The sequence below is a fragment of the Channa argus genome, chromosome 5 (assembly GCF_033026475.1).
Source record: "Channa argus isolate prfri chromosome 5, Channa argus male v1.0, whole genome shotgun sequence".
Classification (NCBI taxonomy): Eukaryota; Metazoa; Chordata; class Actinopteri; order Anabantiformes; family Channidae; genus Channa; species Channa argus.
In genome coordinates, this window is record NC_090201.1 from 13788470 (window position 1) to 13812402 (window position 23933).

Genomic DNA, 23933 nt, shown 5'->3' on the forward strand with positions numbered 1-23933 from the left:
TACGTTACAATCAATGTTGACAATTGTGTATAACTAATGATTGCATATGATGATTGCGTATATACAGACATTTATGTGTGGATTTCTAAAAGTAATTGTATGTTTCAATCTAATTTAAAAGCCTTAACCGGCTCAGAAGCTGAAAATTAGCTTTCTGCTGAATGCCTACTATAACCTACACCTCATTGGTTGCTTGTATTGGATAATGCCTAGCTGTATATATAAAAAATATATAGTGAGTACAGTTAAATATTTTTTGACATACATAAAAAGTAAAATCACGTCACAAAAAGTATGAAATCGCATCATATTTAAACCTTTTAGCTGATAGGATGGTTACGCCCTCTAGCGGCTTTACGTTGGTCGTATCGCTATATGTCGTCACAACGTAACGAGCTTCCGTATAATGTGTACGGAAGAAGTCTCACTATTGTTTCTAGTCCCTAGCTTCTCCTGCTGTCCACTAATTCTCGTCTTATACTTGCTCATTTGGGGGAAAGCGGCTATTGCTCTTAGGTTACAGGCAGTCAAACAATGTATATATAATGAGCGGATAATTTGCTAAATTCACCCTTGACAGAAATTTCCAGCGCGTCAGAGCAAGTCCACAATGAGTTCCCAGGATATACTGAAGAATGCGTCCACTTTGGCATCGTACAGTGTGTTGCTACAGGTATGTGAACAGACACACTTGGGTGATAACACCATACCCCTATTTGTCAGCTAACATTTCTGCATGGTGTGTTTATACCGGTTTGATCGCAGGTGATGTTCCGTGTTCTCACCTTCTTGCTTAATGCATTCACACTGCGGTTTGTGTCCAAAGAGCTGATTGGAGTTGTTAATGTAAGGTAAGAATGACAGGTGCTGTGATACCAGGGTCGGAATTTCACAAGATTTCACTGCATCAACTTCTTTAACTCCTTCTCTAAGTCTGTGCTTGTGTCTTGATGCATGCAGGCTTACACTACTGTACTCCACGTTAGTATTTTTGTCCAGAGAGGCTTTCCGGAGAGCCTGTCTGAGTGGAGGATCAGGGACGACCCATAGTTGGAGACAAGTTATCAACATGCTGTGGCTAACGTGAGTTGACTGAAAGACAAAACATGCATTTGACATTGTGTATTTGGCATGAGTGATAACTTCAGGGTCTTGTCTTTGTATACTGTCCTCATCCTTCAGGTTGCCTCTTGGTGTTTTATGGGCAGCCTTACTGGTCAGTGTGTGGCTATGGCTTCTGGAGATCCCAGATCCCCAGACTGTCCCCTTCTACGGCTCAGCTGTGGTACTGTTTGCCTTGGCAGGAGTGCAGGAACTCTTGGCAGAGCCTCTGTGGGTCCTGGCCCAAACTCATATGTTTGTCCGATTGAAGGTGGTTGCTGAGAGCTTAGCAATGATCGCTAAGTGCAGTATTACAGTGGTTCTAATAGTGTTTGCTCGTGAATGGGGCCTTTACATCTTCTCTGCTGCTCATGTAAGACTTCATATATAATTTCTATAATAACTTCATTTTTGATGTAATGATTTTAATCTATAGACTTTTCTTAGTTGGTCTACACAGGATTCCTGGTTCTGTGTTACGCTATTTACTTCATTCGTTTTTTGGGCTCCGAAGAGGCAGCCAAGAAAAGTTTTCCCCTGCAAAGTTTTAGAGATCTGCTTCCACACAGAACTGATGGAGAGGTAAATGGATTGGGCAGTATAAACCATGAATATTAGTTATTGTCTATGTCCACAAATCAAACGGATTAATCAAAACATGCTGTTTAGAATAAGACAAATTTTCCTTATCTATTACTGTTCTTAGCCACTGGTTGACTGGACTCTTGCGCAGCTCACATGGAGCTTCTTCAAGCAGTCCTTCCTGAAGCAAATCCTGACAGAGGGAGAGCGGTATGTCATGACCTTCTTGAATGTTCTCAACTTTGGAGACCAGGGCATTTATGATATTGTCAATAATCTTGGCTCCATGGTGGCACGCTTCATCTTCTTGCCCATTGAGGAAAGCTTTTACATCTTTTTTGCCAAAGTGTTGGAGAGAGGACGTGATATCAGAAGTCAGAAGCAGGTCTGAACTGTGGAGTTATGTCTTTGATAAAAACTGAAATCTGCATGAGCAATTGACATTTGTTTTACTTTAAACAATGGCTTTTGTCTACAGGAAGAAGTTGCCATTGCAGCAGAGGTTCTGGAGTGCCTTCTGAAACTGGTGCTGGTGATCGGTCTCATTATCACTGTGTTTGGCTACGCTTACTCTCACTTGGCTCTGGACATTTATGGTGGTTCTCTGCTGAGCACTGGGGCAGGTATGGTTACAACAGCCCAGTCACACTAGATACTAACATTTAAAACATTAAATGACATTATTATTTGCTTGGTATTTTTTGTAATATTATACTTACATTTTGTTAAAGGGCCGACTTTGCTGCGATGCTACAGCTGCTATGTCCTGTTGCTCGCTGTAAATGGAATAACAGAATGTTTTGTATTTGCTGCTATGAGCCAGAAAGAGGTTGAAAAGTAAGAATATAGAAATACACACAAGTACAACTGTTACATAGAATATAACTTGTCAGGTAACTTAGTGTTATGTTTTCTCCTCAGATATAACCTGGTTATGCTGGCTTTGTCAGTGTCTTTCCTCTTCTTGTCGTACATACTGACACGATGGGCTGGTGGCGTTGGTTTCATACTGGCCAACTGCCTTAACATGAGCCTCCGCATCTTAAACAGCCTGCTTTATATACACCACTACTTCAAGTTCAGTCGGTGGAAACCTCTTAGAGGTCTGTTGCCTTCTCCGCTTCTCCTACTGGCCTTAGCTGTCAGTGCAGGTTTCACAGCAGTTTCTGAGGTACAAGAGAACCCCCTGTCTTCATTTTTTAATTTCAGTCACAAGAAAATGTATTGGCACTGTTTCTTGATTTTCGGCATAAATGGTATGCGTAAATATATCTGCATAAATAATCATCTAATTTCCACCGAAGTCACAAATACCAACAAACAAAGCACTTCTAAGCTGATAAAACAAGTGGCGATCTTTCATTTCTTTCGTGACTGAACACATCCGTGAAACATACAATGTGATGGTGAAACAAATAATGGTAACAGTGTTTTAAGAACTAGTTGAATTACCTTTGGCAGTAAAAACTTAGTAAAAACAAGCAAGCACTCTCTGTAGCTGTGCATTGGACTTGCACAACACTCAAACACAGTAAGAAGTCTTCATTCCTTCCTTCAGCTCGGCCATATTTTTTTGGACATCTGGTGTGAACAGCTCTCTTGAGGTCACAGCGTACCTATTAGGTTGAGGCGGGGGCTCGGACTTGGCCACATTAAAAGGCAAATGTTATGTCTCTGAAATCATTCTCTACTAGATTAAACATAATGTTTATACTCATTGTACTGCTGCAGTAGCAAGATTTTCAACATTATCCGATACCTTAATAAACTTGGGAATTCATTTTCCTTTCCACAATGGCAAGTGGTCCAGATCCAGATACAGCAATGCAACCCCGAATTTTGATGCCTACTACACCATAATTAACTATTATGATGATGATGTCATGCTGTTCTCTATTTATACCATATACCTTGTCCACAAGACATTTTCAAGTAGTGTTGTGGAGTGTCGAGGTGGTCTTCAGGTTTGTTGAAGTATTGTGTTTGGAGATAAATGCTATAAGTTGTCTTTGTATAAATACCATGCCGGTTCAATCTTTTGCACATTGTTAACTTATGAGCACAGATGATAATGAACTCAAATTAATCTTTTAAGTCTTAAGCTGTTACCCTAGGGTTCTCTTTTTAACTCACTGAGCATTTTTTGTTGTGCCTTTGGAGTCATCTTGACTGGGCGTCCTCTTCTGTAGAAAGCAGTCACAGCACTAAATCTTCTCCATTTATAGAAGACGTGTCTAAGTGTGGAATGATGCATATGTAAAGTCTTTCAGATAACTCTTTAACCCTTTCCACCTACTTGCAAATGAACAACTCTTAACTGTAAGTTATCTGAATTTTCTTTTTGTGGCTCACATCAGTTGATGCTTGTGAATAGCACACTGTCCCTGTTTCAGTAGTTTTATAAGTCAAGGTAGTTCTGAACTAGACCTCCAGTCTTAATTGAACTCCAGATTTCATAACACGAGACTCCAGTTGACGTTTAGTGACATTAGATGCCTAGTGTTACCATTACTTATTCTACAATCACTTTTGTGATATTTGTAACTTCGGTGAAGATGCAGAAGACCAAAAAGTTGCAAAGAGTACCGTTACTTTTTCTTGCGACTGTTCTATCTAAGCTATTCACTATTAAATTGCAGTTACATTTTATTTGTTGTTCAAACTTGTACAAATCAGTGACACTGACTTCATTTGGTTTATTCCCTTTGCTTAATTTTCAGACCGTTTTCTGCTGTGACAGTGGCTGGTTGATGAGGCTGGTCCACATTGGTGTTGGAGCAGTGTGTCTGCTTGGCGTTCTTGTAGTCGTTCTTCTCACTGAGACTCATCTTATTCAGTTCGTGAGGACTCAGCTGTTTCCCCGGTGGACAAAAAAACACTAATAATTTGGGCTGAAAATTGTTGCACCAGAATTTTTGTAAGTGTTAGTGAAAGGACACTGTGTGTGTGTGTTTGTGTGTGTTAGTGTGTTTTCACTGTATCATTCCTGCATTGGTACATGATAGTTTGAACAAACATGACTAATTATGAGTAAACAAGGAGATGAATGTACAAAGAAAACAGTTACATTTGTTACAGAAATTGCATTGTCTTGCAGATTAATGCCATATTTTTGTTTTTATAATTTTACAAAAATAAACAAATAAACAAACGAAGGGTATTTGAAAATCTTTAGGGCCTCAAACTACTAAAACATCAATGTTTCAGCGGTCGTAATATTAAATAACAGTTCAGGTATGTCAATTGTAGTTTGAGATATCATAAAACACATACAAGTATACTGAACTATATTTATTGATATAACCAATGTTTCATCTACTGCTGTTCTTTTTCAAGGCAAGTGAAACACTGTCAAACAGCTGACATCTAATATAAATACACAAGCAGTATTTCACACTGCATTGTGTAGGGTACTTTATCTTTGTATTTACACTTTCTTATATCTCATGAAATAATGTCAAGTTGTCTATGTAACCTTTGTTTTTACTAGATGAAGACTGGTTGTGTGTCCTACATTATAACTAAGGCTTCGTAATTTACTGAAAGGTTTCCTATATTTCCCAGGCTAAATGCTTGTTAGCAATATCAATGCAACAAATGTTTGAGGAAATATACAGTGCTTTGCTGAGTATGGGATTGCACACTATGAATGTTCTGGTCTTTTTGACTTTTACTTTTTTTAATTTACCATTTAACTGATATGTTACTGGGAAACACTTACTAGGTATTTGTTGTTCTTTCATCTATACTATCCACCACCAAATTCAGGATCCCTAAAGGCTGAATAATGAATGGCGATAACTGTATGGAAAATAGGCAGGAAGGGGTGGGAAATGGCTGTGTTTTTAAAGCAGTGCTATGCTTAGTATTGTTTTGTTTATCCCTTCTTATGTATTCTTGTACATGAGTCTTTCATTGTGTGATCCCTCAAGTTCTTTTTCTTTCAAGTCTTTTGAGTCTAATTTATTATGCTTGCTTGTTACTAGTGCTGTTAGAATGTGGTAATCTATGTCCCTATCTACTGCAGTAGAAAGGGGTGGACAGACATTCATCATATTCTTGCACATTTTTTTTGGACAAGTTATTTTCCCACAAAGATGCAGAGAAGAGCAGAGAAAAACCAGACCAGACACAGAGCCAGATAAAAGGAGGGGCCTCATTGCGTGATTTGTTAGTGTTAGCAACAGATTTATTATCCACTGGGGAATCACTGGTGGGCATATAAAGTGGGTGTTGAGCTGCTCTTACAAGAGAAAAAGAAACAGCTTACAGAAGGAGGAGTTTTTCTCAAAGGAAATATTCAGCTACTCAGCCATCATGTCTCAAGTAAGACCACTATTTGAGTTTGCAGATTAGGATTTATTGTTCTTTCTTGTTGAAATGATGACTGCACACACTGGTCCCAGAAATCTCAGATGTGTTGTTGTACTGCCCTGGTCAGGAGGAAGATGAACAAATACAGCATCCTGAAGTCAGAGAAGAGGACCTGACTGAGGCAAAGAACAAACTCGGCACTAGTGGACCGGCAAAGAGCCAGACATATAAAGTAATGGAGGAATGCGGTGAGGGGACAAAATCAGACTTGATTTGACAAAAGTCTTATAATGTTGAAAGAAAACAGTCATGTGCTTACTGTATCTGGTTAAGCTAACAAAACATGTTGGCAGCAACTTTGTGTCGGGGCGTTTCTCTTGAAGTTTCCACTCCTTATACAGAGATTAAAGGAGGATTGTGATTATGGGAAAGTCAAACTGTACTCTTGTACCCAATGGGATGAGAAAGGAAGTTGATGTGCTTGAAAAATTTATATTTACAATCTAAACAACCTTACAATCATTACTTCCTCCATGCCTCATTTCCAGGGAAATATTCAGATTGTTGTTTCTCTTCCTCCACAGAGAAAATTGGTAAAGTTGCTCCCTCTGTGTTTAGTGGTGTGAGGTCTGGAGAAGAGACCGTCTTCAACGCACGCTCAGCTCAACCGATTAGGAAGTAAGAGCCAGGGACAACACCTGTTTCACATTAGGTCTTTGGGAGTCAGCAGCTGAACTTCATAAAAATGTTTGTTAAAACAAATAATTTCCATACACAAACATATTTCAATTGCCCTGTGAATGAGATTTTAAAATATAGAAATTTGTTAGTTTGCCACAATGTTACCATACAGTTCAAGGTTAGGGTGCAATATTTCCAGGTGATGAATCTGAATATTTTCATTTTCTTTCAAGCAAAAAATGGTCATGTTGTGTCAGGACTGCAATATCCTGTCTTGGCATGGCAAGAAAAGAAATTGGCAATTAAAAGTTATTTCTGTGAGATCAATGATAAATGTTTCTTTGTATTAATACTTTATAAGTGTGGCAAGTACTGTGGTAAATGTCAGTAAAAACATACCATGTCAACCCACAAAAAAAAAACAATTAAAAAAAAAAACAGTGTAATAAGTGTTTTTTCCTTATTTTTTTAGAAATGATTTTATTCAACAATAAGAATGTTAAAACTTAAAATTTATTGGAACAAAACTACAATGGTAATTCAGCAAAGTTACCCAGATGGGGGAAAAAAAACTAAGAAAAACACATGGAACAAGGAGACAAAGTAAGCAATGTAGCAAATGAGACAAATGCCTGCATTATTAAAGAAAAGGTAAAGATACAGTTTTATTTCATAAATTTGTGATGTTCATCTTGAAGGATTTTGGCAGAGGATTTGGCATCATAGAATAGCTCGTTGATTTCCTCGACCTGCTCTCTCTCCACGGTCTCTTTTCCCTGAACGCGCCCTAGCAAACTGGCTGGAGTCAGCAGCTGCACAGCATACCTGAGAGGAAACAGGGAACGTGAGATGGTCAGTCTTTAGTTGATTGATTTTGTATCACATCTGTTTAGGTGTCATAAAAGCCCGCTTTCTATAGAAAATCTGGACCAGTGTGGATTTGCAATGTAAAATTTTTCTTTTCTTCTCACTCTGCTGAGTGACGAAAACAGAATACATGTCTTTACCTTAGGGTGGTCTTGGTGCCAATCTCCGCCAGGTGAGTAAGCGCTTCCTCGCTGATATTGATCCCCTCAGTTTGAGCACGGATCTTGATGATCTACAAACCACAGCCTTAATATAGTATAAGATGCAAAGACCGTATGCCATAAATCACACATGCAGACACTGTGAATCATAGAGTCACCTGCTTCATCTCCTGTGGCGTGTACAACATGGTGCGGATAATCATGACTCGGTCCAGCAAGTCCAAAGGAATACCGTGTGGAGAGCTGATGTCCTCTGTCCCCCTGATGAACAACAGATTTTAATACTAAAAATCTTACATCTTAGAATGAAAACTGGTCCACTCTGTTCAGGTTTACAGTAAAGGTTTCTCTTAATAAAACAATTATTAGAGCCCCACCTAATTAAACAATTGCCCCTGTTAGAGGCGAACACAACAATAGGGGCAATGGTGCTCTCAAGCGCTCGGTGGAGGTAGGTGAAGCATTCAATGTCCAGCATGTGAACCTCATCCACAAACAACACCCCAGGCACAAGCTCAGCTACACCCTGGTCAATGTAGCGATTCACCACCTTGTTGATCTCAGCTCGCAGCTTATCTTAAATTAAATAATAGCACAAAAGAGAATTAATGAACGAACAAGAATCAACAACTGGCTTTATCTGGATCAATGTTATTACTGTTTTTTCCCCACCTGTGATTTCTGTCTTTTTTGGTTTCATCAGTTGTCCCATCATAGAAAGAATGTCCTGGCCTCCCTGGCATTGAATAATAAACATTTATTTTAAAAATCTAGGGTATATCAGCTGCAGCGATAATTGGTGTTACAGGAAATTTGCATTCTCTACCTGGGGTCTGGCGTTTGCGATATCTAGATCATGCAGTGTGACATCTTGGACTATCTCTTTCTTTTTGTGAACATCTCCTTTGGGTAGTGGAACATACTCTTCTGCCTCTAGATCAAACTCTGTTGCAAAGGTGTCACAACGGCCTTGTCTCTGATAAGACAAGAATAAGGTTTAATAAGTAAAAAGAAATCTGCACACTGCAATCAAAATGACAACAGTGAAACAAAGACAGAATAGAGGAGGAAAGAGAGCAGGTGGGCAGGCAATGTCGCTGAGGGATGAAAGAGTTTGAGAGGGCAGGTGATGAGATGGCTGTCAACAGTAACAAATGTGTTTTCCAGCTCTCCTGCTTTGGCCTCCAAGTAGAGCTGACCTGCAACCCTAGCCCACCTGCACTGATTAAAGGAGCCATCATTACAGCCTTTCAAAACAGGCCACAAGACCTGCTGCTGAAAAAGACGCACAGTGGAAGATGGAGAGATAGAGTGAGCATAAAAAAATTAAGGAATGTGAGACGTTAATACTAGAGTACAATAGAAATGCAGCACAGCTTTCGTGCAGTGCAGCAATAGATGAAAGAAACCCGTTGTGAAGGATGGGACAGGACAGGCAAGACAGAAAACACTCGCCTTGGGCCTAACCCAGTTTCTTCATTATAGATAATTCAAACTGTTAAAAAATGTGACAGAATTAACACATACAACTAACATAATGATACCTTGACAGCTCCGCTGTTGGCTTCAATGTAGATGACATCTCCCACTTGCACACGCTCCTTCTGAAGACTCTCATAAATACTGGGATCCAGCTTAGAAAACAAAACAATATATTTTAAGTAAAATGCTTGTTTGTAGATCTAAGGTTTTGACATGATTCTGAAAAGGACTTGGAGATGCCAAAAAGATGTAAAGAGACCAAATGCAAATGCAAAGAATCTTGTCAAGGGACATAATTGATACATTTACACAACCCCTATCAATTCAGTATATAACTATACAGTTACATAACTCTAACTATATTCACTACACTGTTTAGACAAACAACACAGGTAACAGTGATTAGCAGTTTGCTGTAGGACAAATACAAAAAAGGAAATTGAAACAAATCAGAGCCCCCTCTCTGACCTTGAGCTGCTTTGTGCCTTTGCCCGTCTTCAGACCAATGATGACATGGCTAATGGTTTTGCCGTAGCCGCCCATAGGGTTCTCAGTCTCACAGGGGGTCAGCTCTGTCACCTCGCCTTCATACACCTCCTTTGTCTCTTTAATTCGCAGTCCTACATGTGGGTGACATTACAGTTACACAGAGCACTGACTGATGACTTAATTGGGCCTTTAAATTCTTGTAAGGCAACCAAGCATGACTTAGTCTACCAAACCCTGCATTATATTACAGGGAGAGAACATGTGTGCGTGTGCCCATGAAAAGTCTAGGCTTCATTCCCTGCAACATGATCTCACTCGTTTTTCCTTTTATGCGGACTGTGGGCTTCAGTATGAGCATAACACAAATGGCTGATCTACTGTGGTGAGAGTCAGAGAGCATTTTTTAAAGCATGCACTGTCTGTCATGGTGCTCTTATCATCAGGGTAATAACCCCTGCTGATCCCGATGACCACCTCTCCCTCTACCTGAACTCAATTTCCTTCACTGCGACAGGAACCGTCAGCAGTCAGACAAATCCCTTCCCCCTCTCAGTGTTCCATCCTTCTAAATACCACTCTCATGGATCGGCTGTAGAGTGTTGTTGTTGAGATTTTTAAATGGTACTGCTCAGAAAAAGAAAATATCCTAAAAATCAGTTTGTCTGTTACTATATATGTGTTTTAATTTGTTTTAGCATTGGACCTGTGTTGTTGCAGTTACTTTCTTTTTTGGTTATTACAATGTATAGTTCCCTTCACCTCTTCCCAATCAAAAAAACCAAAACAAAACAAAAAAAACACTCAGTAGCAGAGCCTTGTTTAAGGCTATGGACCAAACTTAGAACTAAAAATAATGAATGAAATGACACTTACCAATGGCCCTCCTGAAATTTTCCATAAGTACTTCAGTTTTTTTAATCTCAGATGAGTAGACCTCACTGCCAACCATAGGACAGAAAGGCACCTTGTTTCCCAGCTCCTGAGCTATTGCTAAGGCAAGGGCAGTCTGAAAATAGGATAAGTAGAAAGGGGATATAAAAGTCACAATATGCAGCAACAACAGAAGACCAAATTCAATTAACCAGATATTGGTGGAACTCTGAACACTTACCTTTCCTGTACCAGGGGGCCCTGCCAGTAATACTGCCCTTCCTGCCATCTTTTTTGAGCGAATTAGCTCAACAATAATGCCACAAGCCTGGAGATTGACCAAAAAAATAAAAAATAAAAGTTAGTCCCAATCTGCTACCACATCATAGACTGTCTTGTTATGTTTGTGCCTGATCTATAAGTTGTAACAAAATAAAATATGGCTGCATTTAAAGACACTTCTTGTGCTCTTTGTGCTGGTGTGACTGGTTGAAATAACCTAATGAAAATAAAATAGTAAATTGTAACTTTAGTTTAGGATGGACTTTCCCTTTAACTCACCTCTGATCCAAATATGAAACAGCGACACCACAGTGCTAAGCTAGCTTGTCGGTAATAGCTGAATTTAGTAAAATCTTTGTTGTTAAAACTCTCAGCTTTGTAGGTCATTTTCCAAACAACATACAAATAATCCAAGTGCAGCAAAACATAGATTTTTACCTCCCTTGCTGCCTCCTGGCCGACTAGACCACATGCTGTCTGTTTAGCATTCCCGGCCTCGTCTAACCCGAGTCCTTTGACATGACTATGAGTGGCGATCCGCTGTGTTTTCGTGGTGCTTTTTACCTCCTCGATCTTCATAGTTGCGTCACATGCACTGGTGTGTTGTGTAAAATGAAATTCAAAACAGGTTAAATGTAGAGAAATAGTATCATATGCCTTAGATTGTTCCTCCCCGCCGTAATCGGCGCCGAAACTCAAAACACAGGGAAGTCGGTTTCCATGTGGGTTACTAGGGAAAATCGGCGGAAATGATACCCATAAGCACCGCCTATTTGCGCTTTGTAGTAAAACGATTGAACCGTGTTGATAGACCTAACATTGGTATTGGCGAAAATTCACGTCAATCACAATATTTTAATTTCCGTGTGTGTTCATATTGCAGTGTCGTAGTGGAAACTTGCGTTTAGTGAATTATGGTCTCGACTTAATGTAGAAATAATTGAGCTAAAGTTTTTACGTCGTCAATTTGAAATTTTAAAATTACGTTTTAATCACAGGGGCATTGTGTACAGTTCTCGCTGTTGTTGTCCTTCCGTTGTCAGCTACTAAAAAAAAGTTCCGCTTCGGCATGTTTCCCGAGGATGTAGTGCACTGACAACAGGAAAATCGTTTCTCTCAACTATTTGCCAATGTAAACTTTTCTGTATAGCTAAGTGTATATTGTAAGCCACGCAAAATAGCTACCTTAAACTAAATATGTATGGTATGTTTGTTTATCTCAACCAACACAACATTAAGTGAGTAATAAATAGCACCTTTTATTGGAGTTGAGTCAAAGTTCAGCACAAAGTAAGGACAGACACTCATTAACGTATCGTCGATAGACTGGTATCAGAATGTCCGAGTCTGCTGACAGTCGCAGTAAAACGCTAAATTTCAACGTCGGGGTGCTTGGACATGTCGACAGCGGAAAGACCTCGCTTGCCAGAGCGTTAAGCAGCACCGCTTCCACGGCCGCCTTCGACAAGAACCCGCAATCCCGCGAGAGAGGCATCACGCTAGACCTTGGCTTCTCCTCCTTTACCGTGGATCTTCCTGATCAGCTGCGGGACAGCGGAGGGCAGCAGCAGTATGACAGTCTGCAGTTCACCCTGGTGGACTGTCCGGGACACGCCTCTCTCATTCGGACTATTATCGGGGGTGACGTATTTAATTCTGTTCAGGGGTAAAGATGTCATTCAGGTGCATGGAGTGGGGGACAACGCAGGCAACAGTAACAATACGTAGACCACTATCCCTGCGGTATGATCATGATAAGGGACAGTCATCCACCATACACATAGTCAGTTGTCCATCCAACAATATTTCAATCATTGAAATATTGGATATATTTATTGCACTTTTTTAGACTCCATGGTCATTTTAGAAGCTATAGTTTATGTTGCAGTTGAAGTCATTCTAATTACAGGTTTTTTAATCCACAATCATAACTAAATGTTACAACCATAATATCATCTTTATGAGTTTTGGTTTTTCTGCTGGGCAACAGGTATACAAAATAATCCATCAGAAGAAAGTTTACACAACTGAAAAGTGTCACAAAGTAACAGAGAAAAGTTACATTTTATAGACTCTTATTAGATCAGCTTTTCAGAAAACTCACAAATTATTGTAAAAGCAAAATATTTCATCCATTATCCTAAATTCTTATCCTGTCCAGGGTCGCGGGGGGCTGGAGCCTATCCAAGCAGTCATTGGCGAGAGGCAGGGTACATCTTAGACAGGTTGTCAGTCTACCTCAGGGCCATCACAGAGACACATACACAGAAAGACAATCATTCACACACAGGGGCAATTTAGATGCACCAATTAAACTAACATGCACATTTTGAACTGAGAGGAAGCAAACTCCAAACAGAAAGGCCACATCTGGCTTGTAGATTCAAACCTGGGGCCTTCTAGCTGTGAGACAGCAGTGCTAACCACTCCACAACCTTGCTGCCTTGACAAACAATCTGCCTGTGCAAATGAAACAAACACGACCAATGTAGTATGCACACATTTGACTTATCCAGCAGAGGGCGCCTTCTCTCTGTTGGCAGTCCATAGGACGTTCACTGAAAGTAGTGATGCTCTTTCCAGGTCTTTAAGAGCCACTGTCCTGCTTATTCAACTACTACCCCTGCACTGCCCACTCTCGACTTACTGAACACACCTGATCTAATCACATCTAATCTAATATAATCTTTACAACCTGCGATGAGTATCTCTGCCTCAGTTTAACATGCTTCTCTTTGAGTCCCTCTTTGTCACTTAAACGTATGTGCAACAAACAAGTACAAAGCCACTTTTTAAAATGTTAGCAGTTTGGCATAAATAGTGTTACGTGTAATGGTCTTTATATTAAAGCAGATTAGAAATACTTGGCAGTAAATAGTACTGTGTTCTGTAACCAGCATACCAAATGAAACCTGTCATAAGCCAGTGGGATGGCACATGCTGTAGATTAGGGAGGAAGTGCAGGGATTGGAGTATATACTAAACTTCCCCTCCTGTCCCATGTGGGGAGAATACAGGAAAGAGAAGGAGCCAAATAGAAGGAGAGAAAGTAGGGGAGCACAGGAAAGCAAGACTGCCAAAGTCAGGAATAGAAAAAATGGAAAGGAAAGACAACCAAGTGTGCTGCAGCTCTAGTTTCAACCCTCTAGCCTTTTACTCTCTGTTGCCTCTATGAACCCCTCCCCTAGTTTCTTGTTCTACTGTTATTCTTGGGTGTCTGTGCCTGTTCCTGTTTGTGTTGCTTTTGTCGTCTTCATAGGCTTTCTGCTCGTAGCTTAAAAAATCCGAGCAGAAAGCTGCAATGCCTTTGGAATCAAATTACTTTGTTGCTTGTCTTTAGCTTACTGCTTTTATTCTGCGTCAGTAATATCCCACATCTTCAATATTTCTGTTTGGGTTTTGTCACTTCTCTAGGTGCCCAAATCATTGACCTGATGATGCTGGTGGTAGATGTGGTAAAAGGGGTACAGACTCAGACTGCAGAGTGTCTGCTAATAGGAGAGCTGACCTGCCAGCGCATGGTTGTCGTCCTGAACAAGATTGACCTGCTGCCACCCAACAAGAGACAGAATGCCATTGAGAAAATGACAAAGAGAATGCACAAAACACTAGAGAGCACCAGGTCTGCATTTAACACAAGTAAAAGAAGCAGTTATGATAGCTGAAGAGTTAGAGGCTGTGAAATGTGGTGCAAATCTTGAATCTAGTGTCCTCTTTCACTCCCCATTCCTTTTCCCTCTGTGCATTTCACGTGTCTGTCAGGCCCCTTATTTTTTCACTTACAAGTGTTTTATTTGAAATAATGACTTCAGCATCAAAGCATGATGTAATTGCATTATGGAATTTTTTGTTGGCCAGATTTAAAGACTGTCCAGTTATTGCTGTGGCAGCGAAGCCCGGAGGCCCAGAGGCTCCTGACACAGAAGAACCACAGGGTGTGCCAGAGTTAATACAGGTAAACTTTGGAAACAAGGTGGAGCCGCTCCGTTGTTCTGTTTATTACCTATTTAAGGTGCTACAGAAATTAAATATAAGAATTAAATGATTAAGGGGGAATGGTTATTGGACACATTAAACCCACTAAAGTAAAAGTTGTAAAGTCTTTTGAAGGTCAGTTTCGATACTTTAAAAGATTCCAAAACATATTTTTACTTAAACATGACATGCTTTTTTGAGTTTAAAAAATAAACCAGTTCTGTTCAGCAGATAGTATGTGTTTTTTAATGTTACTGGTTTTAAATCATTTTAGATACAATCCCCTCCAAAGAGATTGCACCTCTTGCCAGATTGTCCTTGCAAAGCTATGGTATTTGTTTTTCATGTACACCGAAGACATTTGGCTTTAATATCAAAAGGAGAATATGATGTGGAAGTTTAGAATTTCAGCTTTTATTTATTTGGTCTTTGTTGAGCCACAACAACATCAGACTTAGCACTAGCTAGATTATATATCTAATTAGTACTTAGAACTACAAGTAGCTGCTTTCTTTTTTTTATACTTATGTGACCTTGCTGACAGCACTCATCTTTGTGTCTAAATAAACATGTCTTCCTTCTTGTTGCTTTTGTTGTCTGTCTAAGCTTTTGAAGAAACAGTCATACCTCCCTCAGAGAGACCCTGGAGGCGACCTTCTGATGGCTGTAGACCACTGCTTTTCTATCCGTGGACAGGGAACAGTCATGACTGGGACCATCCTGCAGGGGTCACTAGCCATCAATGACACTGTGGAAATTCCAGCCCTAAAGGTATGCCCCAAAAAATGGGCATTTATTCTGAATGTCTGATGTTCAACGCAAGTGACATTCACCAGAGAAGAAAATGGGGCGTGGCAGAGTGGGTTTTAGAGAATGTGCCGGTTTAATGTGAGAGAAAAATGAGGGAACCGAGGGTGGACCGGCAGCACAGGAGTTCTGTAATCTAGAACAGATGCAACTTTTAGCCAGGCTCTGTAGTTGTGTCCACAGTTGTGTTCCCCTCTTGGTGTCAGCAATGGCTAATTACTTGTTACGAAGCACTGACCTGGTAGTCAGTGCTAATTCCAAGTTATATATATTTAATGAACTGTTTACTTACTCCCCTAAAGGGTCTTTTCCTTTTCCAGAGGAAAAGTACCTCTGTTTTAAATATATTATAAAAAGTCATGAACTATTGTTTTTTTTGTATTTGATTTCTTCAAGTATTTTCACTGAAAATCACTGAAATTGTTTTGAAGTTTAACTAAAGCATTTTTTTTTTGTGAAAAAGTAACATTGTAAGCTGTGAGCAGCAGTGCTAGTGTACTGTGTGTTTATGGAGTATTTGCTTTCTCTTGTATCTTGTACCTTTTCCATCAGGTGACCAAGAAGATAAAGTCGGTGCAGATGTTTCGAAAACCTGTGTTGCGGGCTATGCAGGGGGATCGCATTGGTGTGTGTGTAACACAGTTTGACCCTAAACTGTTAGAGCGGGGTGTGGTGTGCACTCCAGGGTCCCTACGCACCCTCTATGCAGCTGTCATCTCTGTCAGGAAGATAGGCTACTTTAAGGGCTCTCTTGCCACTCATGCCAAGTTCCACATCACTGTGGGACACGAAACAGTTATGGCAAGAGTGACCTTTTTTGGGCTGCCAGCTGTGGGTGCCTCAGAGCCCCCCTCTGTTACTAAATCACCTGCATCACAGACCTACCCCTTGGAAGAACACTTCACCTTCGACAGGGAGTACACCTACCAGGATGAATATGCTATTGGTCTGGGAGAGGCAAGTTCAGGATCCGACCCAGAGCAATGGGCCTTGTTGGAGTTTGAGCGGCCTGTCACATGTCCCTCACTCTGCCTCGTGATTGGCTCCAAGCTGGACACAGACATCCATGCCAATGCATGTCGCTTAGCCTTTCAAGGCCGTCTGTTACAGGGTTTTGAAGATAAAAACTATGCTGAGACTGCCCTGCCTCGTCTGCATATCTACAAGAGCAAACAAAAGGAGGGGCAGGTAGAGCGGGTGAGTGGATGCTTCGTGGTTTGTCTGTTATGTAAAATGTTATCGTTTTCATGACAATCCACCTTTCCGGTATACATTTAAGTGTTCTACTCTCTTTTCTGCCCTCTCTGTCACACTGTACTTCTGCCTTTGGATGTTTTTCATTGTTGGTGGCACTGGAGCATGCCTCCCAGACAGAGCCCCTATTGTATATTCAAAAACAGACACGCACACACAAACAAGCATGCATATGCAGCCCTGCTGAGCATGAATTAGCATGTGCTGTGACACAAAGGTGTGTGTTCATGGCAGCCTGACGCCACTTGCCCTGTCTAGCTTTTCGAAGCTGACGCTGTTTGGACACACCTGAGTGGCACAAGAATACCGACATGGCTGTGTTAGTTAACAAGACTCACCCCTTATTTTTCTTTGGCTCAGAATCCTCTTTCTCTCATTCTCTTCCTCTTACTCACACACACCATTTTAAACTTTGTGATTGCTGTTACATTGTGTCCCTAATCCTGAGTTTCAGTTCATACTATACAATTTTTTATCATTTTGAATACTGTTGTTTTCTTATTGACCTCAATATCTGATTTGACAATTTTGCACAAAAGTCAACACCCTCTTTGACTTTGCAGTAAAGACATTGACTGTGGTCATTCAGCATATTAAGGTTATGTTTCTGTGCGTCCACCCTCGTGCAGGGTAAATTAAGGTTAAGGATCAAATGTGTGAACTAGTTTCCTGTAGTTAGCACCTCAGGCTGCTGACAGCTGCAGTCACTTGGATTGGAACATTGTGTGCAAGAGGTCAAATCATGGCCATGACATTGCAATTTTTGTTACGTTTTCTTTAAAAAGAGGTAGCTATAAAAACATTTAAGATTTTCCTTCATTAATGAACATTGCTTGCATTTTTGTAGATATAATGTTCTTGCATAGTCACAATAGTGAGTTCGGGTCAGGCAGAATACAGTCTTGAGTCTTGAAGAATCTTCTTTTTTTACTCTGCTGTTACAAGTGAAATCATGGCAGGAAGAAACTAGGGGGTTAAAATTAAACCAAAAGTCTGTCGTTAGATCAGATGTTTACACACCATTTAACAAATTCCATGTTTTTCATTGTATCTATCGTGTGTGGCAGCTCTAATGAATTATCTTCTGCTCAGGTGACTGATGATTACACTGTGATTGGCCGCAACCTGTTCAAGAAGGAGACCAACCTCCAGCTCTTTGTGGGTTTAAACGTCACATTGTCAACAGGCGAGAGTGGCGTCATCGAGGGTGGGTTTGGACAGAGTGGAAAGTTTAAGATACGTGTGCAAGGTAAGAAGTTTTCAGAAGTCAGTAGTTATTTTTTCTTACTACACCAGTCACAACAAGAAAGCTGTCGATTCTGCACAAATCAAAGGCATTTAGGGTTGATTAACGTGTAGTTTTTGGCAGCACGATGGTAGTGGTTTGTATTCCCACGCCATTGCTAGAAACACGTGTTTGAACCGACTGAAGATTTCATGTCATTCCCAAGCCTGCGTGGGTTAAATCTAGATTCCTCCCACAATCGAAAAGTGTGAACGGGAGCATGAATAGTTGTTTGTCTCTCGGCCTAAGCTCTGTAATAGACTGGAAACCTTTCCAGGTACCCTGCCTCTTGCCATGAGACAGCTGGGATCAGTTTCAGACTCCCCCCAACCTAAACAGGATAAGTGGTGTCCTGTTAAGGATGGAATAATGTGTAGTTTGAGTTTGACAGCATAGATAAGCTGCCTGCATCGTCATTACACACATACGGAACACTTTCTCTACCTTTACTAGGATTTTGGGGTTTAGTGGACAGTTTTCAGGAAATGGTAAGAGTGGTAGGCTCTACATCCCGAGCCACATTCCCAGGATTCCTAAGGGGATTGCCTGTGTTCCGGGGGAAGTCTGTTCTATGTTTATTTTACCTTCTGTTGCTCCAAACCCATGGCTCCGCACCGGGAGGGAAGAGAAAACAAAAACATTTAGAAAGAGAACCTCACCTACATCCCTTTCACTCCCTCACACTCGAAACTCTGATCTACTGATACTCACATCTTTACAAATTAACATATTTCAAGCATTCTGTAGTTGTCATCTGAGACTTCCTATGGGTACTCGAAGAGGAGCCCATCACCTCTTTGAAGTTTACTTAATGTCGGCGTTTGGGCGTTTCGACACATTAGTGAGCATCGTATTACATGTTGTTAGTATTTTAAACTTTCTTGTGATTTCCCTCAAAAATTGCTGTTGTGCATTTGATTACCAGTTGATCTGGATTTTTTTCATCTGTCGTTTCATAAAGCCATAAGATAAAAGAGAATGAATGAAAATGTGGATGAATGCGTTTTATATAAACTTTCTTATCAAATCTTTTCCACTGTTCACACCTGTCATGGACTGCAACAAATAACTATCATTTATTATGTTACATTACTTTTCCCTCAATTAAGTTATTTATGATCTTATCCATAAAAAACTGTGAAAAATGCCAACCGGATTGTACAGACATAAGAAAAAGTGGAGATTTCTACTGCAGTTTCTCCTGCAGCTACTGCAGCTGCACTCACCTGTAAATACTAAATCAACATTGCACTCGGATTCTTCCTTTCTTTATCATCATATTTTGTATATGTTCCACTAGATGGATAACTGATATATTTGATATATTTGATTCACTCACATAGGACAGTGACATTACCATTTCTGCATACTCTTATCTGGTTTAAGTACAGTAAAAGTTTAAATCTAGTGTTATGTATTTCCCCGAAAAACAAATGTGCTGTAAGCTTGGATACTGACCCCAATTGTCCAATAAAGCCAATTTTATCCATGTTTGGTACCTGTTGGGTGCTAATTCTGGACTATGTTTGATTAAATAATATATAGGCTGGAATTCAGATCACATTTCTAGTATTAGTTCCATTTCCTTTTTAATTCATTTATAATTTTTATTATATAGTAGATGTGTTAATGCTTTTGTATATTTACAGACAACCATACATTTATTTGATGTGTAAAAATGCAATTCCTGTGTTTGACTGGTGTGTAATCTAAACCATTTAAGCTGGGCTGTATTCATATTTTGTGGTGGTAAGCGGACGTTTTTAGCTGATCATAGATAACAAAAAGAGATTTCTGGCTGCACTGCAACCATAACAACCCTCACATTGGCATAATGATAACAAGAAGAATGCTGGCGCCGTTGTACATAAGGTCAGACAGTCAACTTGTAAAGCAATGAACCCAGAACATTTTTCACTTTTCGTAAGGGCAAACAAGCAGCCAATTTCTGTCCTCACAAACACTAAGACAATGGGACAGATATGATGGCACAGAAGAATTTGTCATGCATGCATGAGGAGCACTGAACAGCAACTCAGCGTTCACAGGAGGCTGAGAATGAGGCCCAAGGAATGAAGAGTGTGTCTAAGCATATAGACGAGGGACAATACTGAGGTGAGATAAGACAGAAATGTAGAGACTCAAAGAGAAAGTGGGACATTTTCTTTAGTTACATCAGGAGGATGAAAGCATCAGTTGATCTCGAGGTCAGCAGACACCAGTCTACAGAACTGATACAGCACTTTCTGTACACATAAGATGGAAGAATAGATCTTTATCATGCACCACACGAGATGATCAAGTTGACCTAAGTACTGCACATAGTGTAGAATAGTATAGAGTATGCTCTTGATTTATTAAACAATAAAGATCTATCCATATCATGGCTCTTAATTGTGTATTAATAAAAACTTTTGCTTGACCTTTCTGTTTACCTTTTTTCCAGAGGGTCTTCGTCCAGAAACCAAGCAAATATTAAGTTCCACCTCTAAGAAGAAAGGGAAGGGTGGAAGCAAAGGTGGCCAGGCAAGTGATGAGGAACCTAAAACAGATTCTCAGCCTGTTAGCATACACTTGCATTTCAAACGTTATGTCTTTGATCCCCACAAAAAGATGGTTCAGTCCTGATCTTGGTTGCACACACTTTAGCCTGAAACTGTGTCACAGTGCTGGAGATGTGTATGGAGCCCGTTAGAGGTCCTGTAGAGGTGCAGGGGGTGGTAGTGTCTCTACCAGGGATACAATAACCTTCAGCCTCTTTTTGTGGTGATGTAGACATGTCTGCCAAGATGAATCGATTTGGTATGCTGCAATCCACATGATGCAAGAATTGTTATCTTCCTTTAAGGATATTGACTTAATCTAGATTACTCCATCACAAACGATGGAATCTGCTGTTCTGTTCTTGATGCTTTTGATTTGTCGTTTTGTCTTTTGTTGAAAATTTGAAAAAAGCATTTTTATGTGTTTCTAATTAGCTAGCACAAGTAAGTACAAGTAGCTAACAAAATAGCCCTGATCTGTGATAGCAATCATAGCAGTTATATATGTTGTTTTTTGAGTTTAATTAAATATTAATCATTGATATATAAAGGCAAATCTTTTCTGAAACGGCTGTTCTGACTCATTTTTTTGGTTTGATTATTGATGATGTCCTTATTAAAAGCAAAGGGTGTATTAGCTTTAGGGATTCAACAGTTACTCCATTAGTTGATCAACAGAAAATTATTCACCAGATTTTTAGATAATTTATTAATTAACAAATGAAATTTGATTCTACAGAAAATTGTGATGGACATTTACAGCATTTTTTGAGTTACGTAGTTGGGGAAAATGTTTGCAGAATCATTGTTTATTAAAATTAATTATTTGCACTTGTGTCTCACATCTATTTCCTAAAGGCTGAATTTATCCTGAACTATGTATAAAATCTTTACATTTTTCTAAAGCACCATAGGAAAGCTAGCTGCATTTTGAACATGTTGTACCTACTGCTATATGTAGCTGTGAGTATTGCTTTATTTACATATTTTAATACAGTTCCTAGACATTAGACATACTTAACCTTAAATTGTGTTTTTAATCTGTAGTTCTCCTTGGCTGGTTGGTTGTGCTCTCATCCGTAGTATGCAGCAAAATTTATATTTTTTACCTTGTAATTTCCTAAACAGATGTTACGCTCTGTCCACAATCTCTTTGATACGTATACAATCCCATCTGTAACTAATATCTGTAAGAAATGAACCTACCACTGTGGCATCCAGTTTGAAATTGCACATTATCCAATACTGCAAAAGCACAATGAATAGGTTTTAAGCTCAAAGGATTTAAGTTACTAAAAACATGTATCACTCATATTTTAGATTTTTTACATTACTAATGAACGATTTTAATTTTGAAATAAAAAAAACAATCAAGGATCTTAACATTAGGTTGGGATTTTATCCTGTTATCTATTTTTTAATTATCATTTTTTTTATTTCAAACCAAGAGAATTTTGTATTCAAAGAGTAAACAATTAAAAAACAAAACAAAAGTAAATTCTAAAAATGGAACATTATTTGTCCATACTGTAGTTGACATCAAGCTGGGTAATGATAACCATATCGGGTGGAAATGGAAGTGTCTCCATGTGTCCCTCCTGTTACAGAAGTGTTGTGGGACAGTGCAGGACACTCTGTATGTAGCAGATGATGTCAGCAGACTGTCCCTGTGAACAGCAACTCTATCTCAGCAGGAATCTGTGGAAATTGGAGAGAGGAAGGGAGGAGCGAAGAGCTGCAGGAGCAAGAGGGGACACTGAAGGGATTGTTCCTCTGAGTGACAGTCCTTTTAGTCTTATCTCCTCTCGTTCCCCTTACAGAAAACCAGACAGAAAAAAACTGCTTTTTGCTCCTGTGTCTCTCCTGTTTCCTGTTCTTGCTCCACTCCCTCTTTCATTCAGCATCCATTCTAGTTTTTTATTGAAAACTTTTTTTCCATCCATTACTGCATTTCCTTTCTGATCATGAGACTATAATGGAAATCGACTTTTCTAAATATTAAGGTCATTATTAATGAAAGCAGGTCCTGATGGTGCAGATATGTGTATATTTGCCGCTGTATTGGGACCAGCTGATAAATGTCTAAATATTTTTTAAATCTAAAAACTAAATTCTATATTTTTATTAGATCTCCAATATTTAAACTATTTAATATGTAATTAGCATTATTTATTTATTGTCATCTTGTCATTTTTAAAAAGTTAAAACCATAGTCACTAACATTAATTAGCTAGAAGCCATTTTTGTCTTGCATTAAAACTTGACTGAATTTATATTGCCAAAGTTGTCTTAAAAGGTGATTATTTTCATCCTTCTTGTCTTGAGAAGGATTCTTTTGTGTTTCATTAATACAGACACGGGAGTGTGGTTGCACAGTGATTCCCTCAGTATTTTTTAACTTGCATGCTTATCCTGCTGTGTGTGTGTGTGTGTGACTACAGCGTCCTTTCTGAGCTTAAGTGAGGCAGTTTGGTCGAATAAGCTGCTTTAGAGTCGTAGCTGATTGGAAGGCAGGAGGAGACAGACAGACATGGAGTCTATGGGACTACAGCTGTGAGTTTATTCTCACCTCAGCTCATGAGACACTTGCGTACACACAAACCATTGCCAAGACAACACAACACAAGAGGCACATGGAAAAGTGATCCCACCGACTGTTCTTGAGACAATCTGATTACAACATTTTGATGTGCAAAGGCCTAGTGCTAACATTCTAAACTACAATTTCCTCTAAGACTCCCAAAATGTTTTTCTCTTCATCCTTCATTCTTCATAGGGATAACACATGATGATTACCTAATCAGTACCTTTGTTCATGACCTCCTGGTTAGGCAGGAGTCGAGGGTCAATGTTTAAGCGCTTGAGTTTTTAAAGTAGGGAATCAGTCAGTGATAAGCTGAGCAGAGAATATGGGTAGCCACATAAGAGAAAAAAACAGAGAAGGGAGTATGGTGGCTAGATTATTATTTTTTTATTTTTTGGGGGGGGGGTTAAAATGTGGTTCAAGGCAGAGATTGAAAAGGCTAATTAGCAGACGTTTGATAAATTGGTGCAGCATTAATTAACTATTTAACCAGTGGGGAGGTGGTTAAGCTGCTAATAATTCTCTTTGCTCAAATATATATTTAAAGCTTATATCGTAACATTAAATTCCTTCTTCGTTGTTGCACTGTGTATTTTCATTGTTTGAAAGCCCTTCTCAAAGTTCCTTTTCTACAGTGCCTCAGTTCAGGTGTTGGT

At 39.5% G+C, this 23933-nt stretch overlaps 3 protein-coding genes across 6 annotated transcripts; 2 read left to right on the forward strand and 1 right to left on the reverse strand.

Moving 5' to 3' along the window:
• Positions 1-396: 396 nt before the first annotated feature.
• rft1 (RFT1 homolog) lies at positions 397-7127 on the forward strand. Of its 3 annotated transcripts, none has more exons than XR_010914436.1 (12): positions 397-673; positions 766-851; positions 961-1083; positions 1183-1474; positions 1549-1683; positions 1808-2068; positions 2162-2306; positions 2415-2520; positions 2605-2854; positions 4404-6009; positions 6125-6229; positions 6582-7127. XR_010914436.1 is itself a non-coding variant. In XM_067504479.1 (11 exons), the coding sequence occupies exons 1-10, from the start codon at positions 611-613 to the stop codon at positions 4563-4565; spliced, it is 1623 nt and encodes a 540-aa protein (XP_067360580.1). In that variant the 5' UTR covers positions 397-610; the 3' UTR covers positions 4566-4600; positions 6125-6245. The 3 variants fall into 3 exon arrangements, 1 of the variants encoding a protein (XP_067360580.1); XR_010914437.1 differs by having other exon boundaries at positions 4404-4600; XM_067504479.1 differs by lacking the exon at positions 6582-7127 and having other exon boundaries at positions 4404-4600; positions 6125-6245.
• A 46-nt stretch (positions 7128-7173) lies between these two features.
• On the reverse strand, positions 7174-11581 carry ruvbl1 (RuvB-like AAA ATPase 1). Of its 2 annotated transcripts, none has more exons than XM_067504481.1 (11): positions 11268-11581; positions 10789-10875; positions 10551-10683; positions 9657-9808; positions 9251-9340; positions 8533-8682; positions 8379-8442; positions 8084-8282; positions 7865-7967; positions 7686-7777; positions 7174-7503 (listed from the first exon to the last, which is right to left on the reverse strand). In XM_067504481.1, exons 1-11 carry the CDS (start codon positions 11406-11408, stop codon positions 7344-7346), a joined length of 1371 nt encoding a protein of 456 aa, XP_067360582.1. In that variant the 5' UTR covers positions 11409-11581; the 3' UTR covers positions 7174-7343. The 2 variants fall into 2 exon arrangements, with proteins under 2 accessions (XP_067360582.1, XP_067360581.1); XM_067504480.1 differs by lacking the exon at positions 11268-11581 and adding an exon at positions 11109-11155.
• A 234-nt stretch (positions 11582-11815) lies between these two features.
• Positions 11816-21524, forward strand: eefsec (eukaryotic elongation factor, selenocysteine-tRNA-specific). The gene is made up of 7 exons (XM_067504477.1): positions 11816-12470; positions 14244-14451; positions 14688-14784; positions 15411-15575; positions 16164-16808; positions 17958-18114; positions 20597-21524. Exons 1-7 carry the CDS (start codon positions 12167-12169, stop codon positions 20776-20778), a joined length of 1758 nt encoding a protein of 585 aa, XP_067360578.1. The 5' UTR covers positions 11816-12166; the 3' UTR covers positions 20779-21524.
• The last annotated feature ends 2409 nt before the right edge of the window (positions 21525-23933 follow it).